We start from the raw sequence: 12,705 nt of genomic DNA, 5'->3' as shown, positions 1-12,705 counted from the left end.
TACAAGGCTGTTTATAAGGATAGTGCAGCAATTTAAGATGCAATGCTTTTCCTATTGTTAAGGCCCTAACATGTTGCTGCAGAGTAAATCAACAGGCTACCTAGACAGAACAATCTTTATGTGCAGAATAGATATATGTTTTGGTTGATTGTCCTTCAGTGCATAGCTTCCATAGTCTAGTGCATTCACAGCCTCACATCTAGCTATGAGCTATTTTCTGATCCTTCTCCTTTCTCTGAACACAAATCACAGACTCACAGAATAGTTGGGGCTAAAAGGCACTTTCAGTTTCTGGAGATTATCTAGTCCAATCCTCCCCTGCTAAATCACCTAGAACAGGTTGTACAGGATCATGTGTAGGCAGGTTTTGAATTTCTTCAGTGAAGGTCTCACAGCATCGTTTTGTATTATTGTATGCATTTGTCCTTCCTTATGCCCTTTCAGGACAGTGCTATTTCCTCATGGTGATATTTGGGGAACTAAAGCAGAGAAATTTGCCACGAGAAACAAGTGGCACTATAGGGTGCAGGTGTGCAGTCCTGATGCACTGCTGTTCTCCCATCCAAGGAGGATTCCTCACCTAAAGCATGAATAATTCCTGCTCATTTCTCTTTCTGGGTCACTGTCACATATTTGGTGCCACATGAGAGCTCTGGCAGGTTCTAGATACAAATTAGCAAATTTTAAAATGATGACTTTATTTTTGCTCAGTTCAGGGTTAGTCTCTGAGAAGATCCACAGATGGGTGGAAATGACAGGACTAACTCCTGCCTAGCAATGGTGCTGAAGCAGCAAAGGAGAGAACCTAATTTTTAATAAAAGGAAGAGATTAGAAAGCATTTGAGGATAAGGCCATATAACATATGAGGAGTGTGGACAAAGGGGTTTTCTTTTCTGTTTGCAAATGTTTGATATTGTAATCACTTTTCTTTGGCTTTTCGCAAAGTTGGAAACCTAGAATTATTATTACACTTGGTTGTATGCATCACATGTATTGGTTTCCCTTAAGGCTCTCAGTAAATTTTAGAGGTGATGTAGAACTGGGATGTCTCATTTCTCTGGAGATGAAAAAATCCACTCTTTAGGGTGGACTGGGATGCTTCTTCACTGTCTGTCCTCTACTCCACAGGAGCCTAAGCTATATTTTCCAACAGCCTGAGAAAGTCAGTCTTAGGGTGGGCAATGAAGCCATCACATGCCAACCAAATGGAGGGGAGCCTGTTTGTACAAATACCATCTTAAACTTGGTATTTGTTTCAATAGCAAACAGATCCACAGCAGGAGTTTCATGTCACCAATTTCAGAAACCTGGGGCTTGAATGCTTATGTCAAGCTAGTCCCTAGATACCTTTTGGAGCCAATGGCTGCCTACAAATAGGCAAGTCCTTAGTCTAAGACATGACTCATCTGACTTAGTTTACATGTCTACTTTGTGAGGAGAGAAAAAGTCAGAAGCCTGAATTTGTCTCCATTGTCCCCTAACAGCATTTAAGCAGCAAAGCCAGATGCAGACATCTGCAGTGAAACAGCAGAATCTCATGGGAGTGACAGTGCCAATAGCAATTGGAGGCAAATAGACAATAACTCTGAAACTATTGTTCTTTTTTTTTTTTTTTTTTTTCTTTCGGTGGACTAATACTTGGCTTTGGCACAGATTTATAACCAACACTGATAAGCTAGCACAGATTTTACTTTCTTCATTGTCCAGTCTCTGGCAGACATGTTCCCATGCTAAAGCTTTTGGTAAATCCACACTCTCTGTAAGGTATGGTCTAGGGAGAAAAATGAGCCTGTTTTACAGATGTCTTTTGAATTTGTGGCCAGATTGAAGGCAAAGAAAAATTCTCCAGCCCACTAAAATTGTGCTGAAGTTTAAGCCATTGGAAAGTGTAGCAGTAGGTATGGAGAAACTTTCAGGCTGACTGTGATTTACAAGCACTTAAAGACAGACATCTTCCTGAGATAAGGATCTTCAGGCCTCAGTTCCAGACTCAGCATGGGAATATGACTGGGGAAAAGCTGCACCATTTCCACTATTTTTCTTTTCTGGAAAAAGGAGTAAGGAAGCTTAAATTTCTAAGTGAATGAAGTCCTGCCATGTGCTGTCCAGACAAAATCCTGTAGGTCCTCAGAGGCTGTTTTGCATGTTAACTCTAGCAGATGGTACTCTTTAATGATCTCCACTCAGTCAGTACTGCGAGGAGTCCATAAAGTATTAAGTGTAATGAAGAGCTCTAGAGTCAATCAATGTTCAGGTTGCTATAACCTTGTGATGGCTTTGAGGTGTAAGACACAGTGTGAAATCCATCAGGACACAGGCTCTTATCATTTGCCTAAGCCTCATTTAGCACCCACATTAACAGCTTAATTAGCACAGGTTAGCTGTATTGATCTGGAAAATCTTCATGACATTTAACAGATAAAACAAAATGAGAAAAAAAAGAAAAAACCTTTCTGTAGGATTTTGGTATGTTCCCCTGTTCTTCAGTAAAATCCCATCAAGTCAAAAAGAGAAAAAAAAATAAATAAAATAAGGGAATGGAAGAAAAAAGAGGGGAAGGTTTCCTAAATGTAATACACTTATGGGTAAAATTATTGGAGAACTTTCACTTTCTCTGGACCACTCCCTGCTTCCCTTTTGGGAAGCTGCTCTGGGTTTGCCAGTTGGTGTTTTCTCATGTTTGGGAATAGAAGAATAACCTGGAGTTTGTTATAATTCGTAACCTCTATAAACTGGGCAGCGAGATCCTGTGCTGCCAGATAAATTTCACAAGGAGACTTAATTTAATCTTTTAGAGGGATTTTATGGGGTTTCAGATGGGTAGCCCTGAAATGGACTTAATGTGATGCCTCTGTTTTTCCTTTTTGATTAGATGGCAGAGAGTCTGTGAAAGTCTCAAACCCAGTTTCATTGCAGACCTGCTAGATATCAGGCATTTTTTATGTAACCCATAAAAAGACCCCATTTCCTGCTGCCTTGCCAGAGCATCCAGGGCTTCCACAGGTCTGGTGTACCTGCACCCTTGTGTGGGTAATGGGGTGGGAGAGCAGCTGTGACCTGCCATGGGGCAGCCTCCATGTAAACACCCTCCCTAATTCAGCAACCTAGGCAGTGGAAATCAGTAGATTTTGGCATCCTATTAATGACTGTGAATGAAAAAATCTGAAAAGACATCTAAGTAGATAAATAAATAAAAAAAAAAAGAAGTACTAATGAAAACAGCTAGAAGTTGTTTATGATTTTTAAAAAATCAAACAGAAGTTTTAGGTTCATTTAAATGGTTGGACTATTGGTGGTGGTTACCATCAATACACATGTGAAATTCTTGTAGATGAGCCAAATAATTTAATTTTCAAGCTCTTGTCTGAATTTTGTAACTCATGTGGATTTAAAAACAAAGAAAGTTTATTTTACTGCCACCATCCATTTAGGTTTTGGGATAACGTATTAATTACCTGAACTGTATTTGCAAGATCTTGGTGAAATCAATTTCTTTTGCACAGGCTACATTGGACAATATCCTAGCCTCTATTTGGTTCAAAATCCCTCTGCTGGGCTCTATTTATGTGAACATATGATTTTTGGAAATTTATTGATTGATTTTTTGGAATTTATTTGTGAAAGGCTGGAAATCCGATACATAAAATGATCATCAGTTGTCTGAGCATGAACCAAAGACTCAAAGGTTGTCTATGGGCAAAGATCAATACAGCTGTGTGGGTATAAAATGAGACTTCAATACTTGTGCCAGTTTGAGTATACCTGAATAATACAGTAATTCTGGGAGCCAGTGCAAGTGTCCTTATTAATCAATAACCTATTGTAATAATCAAGACTCCTTTAACCTTGTTCTGAATCTTCAAATCTCATTAGAAGAGTGACTTGCTGATTTGCTGACAGAAGGTAAAAGTTTTTTTCCTATCACTTTTCTTTATTTTTAACTTTTAGTTATGTATTGCCTCTCTAGGTAAGTGGTGCAATCACAACCAGTTATGCAATTAGACTAAACAGATGCAACAAAGTGTGCGTAATTTTGATGACACCTGTATAAAACCTTTACTGAACTATGTGTATGAGTGTTACAACACATATGCAAGAGAGAGACTTGCAATTCATGCCCATTATGAAAATCATGTCTCACAAAATAAAAACTGATGAGTCCATGGTAAAAAATCTGTCCTTACAAGCTTGATTTGAAAAACAAATCAGAACATTTTAAGTTACAGAGCTCAAAATAAACTTTGAATCATGGTTTGATTAACTGGTCCAGGGAAAAGTCAAAATTGGCTGTGTGTGTCCTTATCACAAAAAGAACAATTTTCTAGACCAGGACTTTATACACCACTCTGCAAATGTGGCTTTACTGCTGAGAACAGGAACAAATAAACCAACACAGACTTCATAAGAGCGTGGCAGTGTGATTCAGCAGCAGCTGTGTAACAACTCATCCCCTTCAACATCAAGCCAGCATTTTTTCCTGGCCCCAAAATACTATTATTTATACAGTGTTACATTCTACTCTTAGATGTGTCTGTGGTTTGCCCTGAAATTAATGGAGCTGAAGGTTATCTGCTGGGAAAACGAATATCCCACTGTTGGCTCCAGCCCTATTTTTTATAACAAACCAAGTGTTAACGGCACTGGCAGAAGTAATCTGGTTTACTTTTTGCCACTTCTTGTTAGTGGCTTAGAAGTGGTCAAAGAATTTTCTCTTCAGACCACATTGGAGGACTTTCAATTATATTTTTGAAGTAAAAAAATATCTGGCTTCTGTTTTTAACCCTGGAGATATAATCAGTACTTCAGCTAAAAAATTTTTAAGAAATGCATTTTTTTAAAAAATAATGAACACATCAGAATATCTCCTGGAAAAAGCCCAGTTGATTTGTGACCCCTACCCTATTCCTCACTGTCCAGGTCACAGCCTGGATATTTCTCAGAATCCTTCAATATTGCTGGTTTGGAATGGTTCTAGGAATGATCAAGTAGTACAGGTTTTGACACTAGCTACTTTTCACTAAATGGTCATCATAAGAAGCAAAAGTTAGAGAAATATGTTAAAACAATTGCCAGAGACCCACTAGAAAAAATGCAGAACACCTCACTCTGGACTTCAACTGGCCTGTTTTTATAGGGATATATGAGAAAGTCTGCAGGAGAACACCCTGTATTTCCCAGTCATTTCTTGCCCACACCTGTTTTCTTTGTTTTGGCCAAGGTGTGAATTGATGATTTCATAGAATCATGGAAGCATAGAACCATTTAGGTTGGAAAAAACAAGTCCTGCTCTGCCAAGTCACACTAAACCATGTCGCTGAGCATGTCATTTAAATCCCTCTAGGGATGGTGAATTAACCACGTCCATAGGCAGCCTGCTCGAAGGGCAGCCTGCTCCAATGCCTGATAACATTTTCAGTGGAGAAATTCTAATCTAAATCTTCCCTGGTGCAGCTCAAGGCCATTTCCTCTTTCTGTTGCTTGTCACTTGGGAAAAGAAACTAACTCCACCTCACTACAATCTCTTTTCATCTGCTCCTCATCAGACTTCTGCTCCAGACCCTTCCCCAGCTCCGTTGGCCTTCTCTGGATGCGCCCCAGGCCCTCAGTGTTTTTTGTTGTAGTGAGGGGCCCAGAACTGACCACAGGATTGGAGCTGTGGCCCCACCAGTGCCCAGTACAGGGGACAATCCCTGCTCTGCCCCTGCTGCCACACCGGTGCTGATCCAGGCCAGGGTGCCATCGGCCTTCTTGGCCACCTGAGCACTGCTGGCTCATGTTCAGCTGCTGCTGACCAGCACTCCCAGATCCTTTTCCACCAGGCAGCTTTTCAGCCAGCCACTCTGCCCCAGCTTGCCACAGCTCAGAAAGCAGTGGGGCAGGCAACTGTTTTCCTCCTGCTAATTTTCTGGGGAAACAGAAAAGAAAGGAGGCACAGGGACAGGATCACAACCCCGTGAAAATCCCTTGATTCCTCCAGTGGTTTTCTTTTTACTCCCCATTAATTTTCCAGTTTTACTTTTTTTCTCCTCTGCATGTCACAAGTATGCTCTATGTCACCAGTGCATAGTTTGAGGGCTAGATGAGTTTTCAAGTCAACAGACATATTGTCCCTGCAAAACAACTTGTAGTTGTGTTCCTCACAAGCCTCACCTTGAACACACAGACTCTCCTCAAAGTGGCACTACAGCACACTGAGAAACAACTCTGCAACATGGCTGGGTCCAAATGGAGTTAATACAAACTTGGTTCTGTGGCAGTGGCTGATGCTGAGCTCCATTCCCAGCTACCCAGACGCAATCAAGAATAGCAGAAATACTCACTGTACTCCTTTTTTTTTTTTTTTTTTTTTTTTTCCCTCCATTCCTTAGGAATAAATAAATCAGGAGGCAGTGAGGAATACTTTAGGAAATCTTTGAGGAATATGTCTGGTAATTATTCGTCCCACATCAGAGATGCTGATAAGCTTTTATAGTGCAGTACCCTTTCTCAACAGTCCCACAAAGTGAGAACTGTAGTGAAAAGAGAACTTCCTTTGACAGGCCTCATCTCTTTTCTCTCCAGCCCTCACAATTTGTTGATTTCACTCTCAGACCACCTGCCTCTCACTCTCATCTGATTTTTGTTTGTTCCTGACACATAATTTGTCCAGGGGAGATTTGCTGTGATGAGCTGTGCAATTGGATGTACTGTCAACATACCAGATCTCAGATCTCTTTGCCAGAAGATTCAAAGGCTAATCATCTGGACTTGGGAGGACTTTAATTCTCCACAGGAGATATGCTGATGTACCATAGCCAGGTGGAAATTGAACACAGTCAGGTTAGATTTCAGGTGCCACCATGGCCATTGGAAACAATAATTTCCATGTGGGAACCACAGCTGCTAATTTGTCATGGTCATGCCTTCAAATATCATGTTAGCACACTCCAATGAATCCTTAGCAAATGAAATCAGGCCCTTTGGGCAACAGGTTCTGTATTTTAAAGCCTCCCTCATTTGGCATAACCTAAGATGGTCTTCCTCTGCTTCTTAATGGCATAGCTATCCTGTGGGCAGAGAAGAAATCCCTGCCAGCATCTTCTCCACCAGGCAGAAGTTGTTGGAAATACCAGTAATGTGTGGGAAAATCCAGCCAACAAGAAGCTGCTGGAGTGAGAGCACAGCTTGTGCAGATGGAAACCACTCTAGAAGGAGGGTGACTGCCATGGGCAGCTGTTGCTCCAGCACTACTTTTTCTTCCAAGTATCTGTGTTCCAGCTAACTTTCCCAAATTGTTTCTATTACCTTTCTTGCACCTTAAAAAACATACTTTATTTTAAGCTATTACACAGCCAATGAAGGACTGGCTACCTGGCCTGTCTGATGATTAAATTTGGTAACAGGCTTTTGTGGACATGCCCCAAATATTTGGCTGCAGATGGGCACTCCTATTAAGGCTGCTGTTTGGAGCAGTTCATCAATCTACATTCTTCTCTGGGCTTCTACCCTGAGCTCCCCCTGAAACATTCAGGTCTGGATGAGACTTGACTTGTGCAAACTTTTGAAAATGTAACCCTTTGATTAATTTCTGATTGTAAAGTCAGAGAAAGAGCATGTTAAATCTCAATATAAATATAATCAAAAATAAAGTCTGCCTTTCCTCCCAGGTGGAGGGCACATTAAAAATAAACCAGTTCAGAATTGGATCTTGGCAATTCAAGAGCGCCTACCATTTTCTTGTGACTCTGGCAATTGTTTTCAAGGAAACCTTTTCAATACAAGAGAATACAGACTAATTTACCATTTCAGAATAGGATAAGGTTAGCTGTTTTGCTGAAACAAACCAGTGTTTATCAACAGAGCTCAACTGCTGTGTTATACCAGGACTAGTAAACATGAAGTATGATACCATTGATTACCTGAATGTATGTGGGTGCTTAGCGCAAGTGCTGAGTGACTGGTGGAAAACTTGATTTGTTAAGCAAATGGCTTGAATAAATGAAACAACTGGGTGATCTAGCAAGCACTCTGTGATTTTAGTTATCTTTTATTAAATTTCTAGTCATTTATTTAATGCCTTTTTTTTTCTGTTTTTCAGAATATACAAAAAATAGTGATTTTTTTAAAATTTATGGGCATTACTACGAGTTACCCAGAACATACAATCTGCCTCTTAGTTATGTGATCACATGGAGTCTGTAAATCCCAGCAAACCAGACTGCAGGTTTGGGACCCCCATCTACATGGTATCAGTGACATTCAGTGGCAGTGCCTAAGCAGTGAAGGTCTATCTTACCTTGTTTTAAGACTGTAGTATGAATTAGGAAATCTGTACTGTCAAAATTAAGGGCCCAATAAAATTTCTGCTACTGTTTCTTAGCCATCCATATAGGCATGCAGAAATGCAAGAAAAAATTGCGACCTTGTAGAAAAGATCCCTCTTACAGATTTGACTATGGTTGTGCAGTAACTTTACTCTTAAAAGATCAAGAAACTTCCCCCCACCCCCATTGAAATAAACTTTTGTCACTAAATGAAAGAATCCTGACTTGCATAGGCTACCCAAAGCCAGGTTTACTTTTATGTCCCTCATACATCATAAGTAACAACCTTTCTCCCTTCTCTTATAAAGTTTGCCAGTTTTCTTTTATATCTTTGTACTCAAGACATGGTCATAAATTTGAATTCCAAGCCATTTGCTCCAGTGATCTTTTTAACATTAACAAAAGAGTAGCAAGGAGAGAAACAAAATAAAAGAAACAAAACAAGCAATGCAAAATAAAAGGACTCTAATGAAAGCAGTAACTTACTGTAGCTACTTTCACTATCGCTGGCATTAGAAGAAACATGTTCTGCAAGAACAGTACAGCAAATTAAAGAACATAACCAAGCACCACAGAGCTGCAGAAACTTAAAAGAACTGCCACAGTCATGCAAAGGTAGTTATGCAGAGCAGAAATAAAAGCTGTGCAGTGACATCACCCGAAAATGCTCAGATATTTTACAGAGATAAAATGAAAGCTTTCTCTCTTGTGGCATTTCAGAAAGAGACTGTATGTATTAGCTACTGATATGTGCCATGGCAAAATGATGTCTTTTTGTGATAGACAGTAAATGACATCTCTGATAACTTCATTTCAATGTATATTATGATCAACTTGGATCTCTCTTGATGTCTTGAGCAATTTATTGAAATGCAAGTGTCTGCTGATATTCTGCACTATCAGTGATGTGCATCATTAACGCATTGAAACTATTCCTGCTAAACTTCCAGCCTGTGTCTGTCTTTAATCACTGTGCACTATCCCACAGGACTGTGCACAAAGATTAACAGATTAACATGACAGTTATTTTGGTATGAAATATTGTAACTGTATCTAATCTATCATGTCCAAACAGGGGAAAAAATAAAGAAGACAAATCCAATTAAAAAACTAAGGAGAAAAAAAAGAAGAAAAATATTTTTCCAGATATTGTCTAGCCTCAGGATTTGAGCTGGAGTTTGAAAATCTTTAGCAGACCAGTCTGGATGGGTGAACATGAATATAAGAAATATCACGATGGGTCAGTCTTCTGGTTTGTCAATTCAGGTGTTCTGTTTCTATAACCATATTATTGAAAATAATTCCAAAACTGTAGTCAGCAGACTATGGACAGTAAGAACATGCTATATGCTCTCCAGGAGGTCTGCAGGACCACATTAAACAGTTTTTTTTTTTCTGGCAGAAATGCTGATTACTTTGCACCTGAAAGATCATTTGGCAGTTGAAGCTTTTCAGCTGGTCCAGGACATTTAGAAGCCAATAATGGCTGTACATCTGGGAGCACCCTGGGTTAATGAGAAAGGCAGGAACAGTGCCAAAGTTCTCTGCAAGGTGCTGCCTTCCATCCATGTACCAATCTAATGTCTTAGGGTTCATAGATTGGGAATGGTGGGGCTACTGGAGCAGAAAAAATGGGAAGGGATGATATGTGATAAAAAGTAATGGGAAACCTTGATCTTGGGCCTAGGAAGAAGCTTTTAAAAATTCAACTCATATTTTGAAGAAAACAGCATAACTTTCAGACATTTCATAGCTAGTTAACAAGGGTTATCTCAAAATTATGTGCTATACAGGACCCTGAACAACTTTATTTAAAAATAACAAATATCCTTTATGGTAACAACTGTCATTTAAAAAGCATGTCTGAGTTGAAAACGAACAAAATTTGGATTGGTGGGACTGTCTAGAGGTGTACCAGTAATGTAAAACTAGGTGCAATATTAATACAGGCATTACAGCCTATACAGCACCTTAGTACTACTTTGTTCCATATCAATTTGCAGAATTCAGGTAACTTTCAAATGGTTGGATGTTATGGACTATTCTCTTTGTAAGGACACATATTCAGGAAGGTTGTCAGATCTGAAGTATTTTACTTTTCTCTAGCAGGGAAGGATCTGCATTTGTTGCTAATGAGCTGCTGTGACACTTAAATGATCACAGAATTGTTAAAATTCAGGTGGCAGTGACATTTGCTGTCTATCACTGACAAAACCAGTCTTGCAGAACTGTTCTTCCTGGTACAAGAGATAAAGCTTTCATCTTTAAATTGTGAGCCACTGCATGGCGTTAAGTTAAACCATTAAAATGTTCCTTCAACAATTCAGTCAGAAACAGAATAATCTCCAAAACTGTGTGCATGGATGTGCATTCCTGCAATTAAAAAGCACACACAAAACAGTAGGCAATGCAACATTAACACACATTTTGCTCCGATTACTTGGTGCTTAAGAAAAGGAAAAACAACTGAGGAACAAGTAGCCAAATGCATGCAAGTGGCATTTTGTTTACGTTATTTAGCTCTGGATACAGAATTTAATAAAGCTATATATGTGGAAGTCAGCAGCAAATATTTCATTCTATGCAGTTTTTCTGGTTCACATTTTGAGGAAGAAAAATTGTTTCTGAGCAATTATCTGACACATTATACACTCTGCAATGCCAAGTCTTGAGACAGGATTGCTGCATCAGAAAAAAAAATGATTAAAGTTGTGTGACAGAGAATAGGTTGCTAATGGTGAAAACTGGTCCAAAATTAGCTTTGGAAAATGCAAGATCTTCTCTAGCCTGCAAATGACTTCTTCCATTAATAAGAAATACTAATCTAAAAATTCAGCAAAGTAACAAACACTCCCATGCAAAAAGCTGAAAATGCAGAAGCAACAGCATGAACTAATTTTCTATTGATCTCCTCAGGATGTGATCATGTTAAAATGTTTAATTTTCCCTTTAGATGGAGAGGAAGGGATTGTTGCTGAAAAGAACAGTCTAGGCAGCAAAACACGTTCTAGGTATGCTACTCTACAGAACTGCCATGATGGGAACAATAATATACTGTCAGAAACAAAAGGTGTTATTACAAAAGAAGTGAAAGTGTCTGCTTGATACACTGTATGTTATTTAATACCGTCATGCAGAACAGAACGATTGAAACATTTGTAAGGCATTCACAGCTGGGTAACAAATAAAACTCTATCTTGTGCATGCTAGGAGTGGAGGGTCCTCAGAGAAGAAACAGAAGCCAAAACAAAACAAAACAAAAAAGGGTTTACAGTGACCATTCCTGGGAACTTACTCAGAGTCTTTGTTCCATAACCGTCGTCACCTAATCCGGGGATGTCCTGCACGGAAGTCCCCAGAGAGAGCAATGAGAAAGGAAGAACAGCCGCAGAAGAGGAAGGAAGAAGTCAGTGGAGTTGAAATGGATACTACCATGACTGACCATGTAGATTGAGCAATCTGGATCCCTGCCTTTTCTTTATGAAACAAATTTAGACCCAATTTCTATGGAAATTCAGCCAAAGAAAGAGGCAGTGACTGTGAAATGTGCCTTTTGGAGCTGTGAGGAAGAAGGAACAACCAGATATATAAAGTTCCAGAAACTATCCTCACTGGATAAATTTAGGACAGAATTATTAAGGAAAGAAAAGTGAATATTTGGGCTTGGGACTAGCAAATATTTTTAATAATGCTGGTTCCCTATATAATTTAAGCAAGGAATAAATGCTTGTGGTGGTACACATTCCAAGAACCAGTTTAGTTCTTTAAGGTGTTAACATGGTTGCTTCCCTTAACAATTAAAACTTCCAGAGAAGCTGCCAATGGAAATCAACTTGGTGAAAGTCAAAGGCAAAAAAAAGATTAGATATTTTCAAAACTAATTATTTTAGTATGTGAAAGAAATCATGTTTGCCTTATTTTGAGCCAATTCTGATCTGGGAATATTTCTGAGAGACAATTTTGGATTTATGACAGGTGTCACAACAACTTTGAGGAGCCGTATTTCTGCTTCCAAAAGTTAAGGTCACTGCTTTACACTGCTTTATTCTTCTGAAAATAGTGTTTCCAGAGATGGAAGGAGAAGCTGGATCCAAACTGCAGTCATACATTGGTCACAGTAGTAATACCTCTCCTTCCTGCCTATGACAGATATTTGCCTAGATGTGTGGGATACTGGCATCATGCGTGTCACCCATTTGTTGTGCTGCTGCATGTGACATCGTCTCCAAGAGGTTACTTACGTTCTGGATCACTTGTTTCCTGCTCACTCTGCTCCTTGCTCTTGTAGAATGGGAATTTTCGTGAAAAGATGAAGTTCTTTTTACGCTTGTCATTGAATGACTGTGAAGGAGAAAAGGCATGGGGCAAAAACAGGGACGTCTAATTGTTGTCACACTCATG

General features: G+C 39.4%; 1 protein-coding gene across 41 annotated transcripts in view; it reads right to left on the bottom strand.

The window, feature by feature from the left end:
• Positions 1-12,705, bottom strand: part of DLG2 (discs large MAGUK scaffold protein 2) — a 993,421-nt gene that overhangs the window by 15,336 nt on the left and 965,380 nt on the right. For 27 of the 41 annotated variants that reach the window (XM_074535042.1, XM_074535045.1, XM_074535052.1 and 24 more), the window contains 2 exons: positions 12,546-12,645; positions 8,791-8,832 (listed from right to left, as the gene is read on the bottom strand). In XM_074535042.1, the coding sequence (XP_074391143.1) occupies positions 8,791-8,832; positions 12,546-12,645 (142 nt within the window). Of the gene's footprint in view, positions 1-8,790; positions 8,833-11,599; positions 11,646-12,545; positions 12,646-12,705 lie in introns of all 41 variants that reach the window. The other 14 variants (XM_074535049.1, XM_074535055.1, XM_074535057.1 and 11 more) reach the window with 3 other exon arrangements.

This window comes from Zonotrichia albicollis, chromosome 2 (assembly GCF_047830755.1).
Source record: "Zonotrichia albicollis isolate bZonAlb1 chromosome 2, bZonAlb1.hap1, whole genome shotgun sequence".
In the NCBI taxonomy this organism is placed as follows: Eukaryota; Metazoa; Chordata; class Aves; order Passeriformes; family Passerellidae; genus Zonotrichia; species Zonotrichia albicollis.
This window is presented reverse-complemented; position numbering and strand designations above follow the sequence as displayed.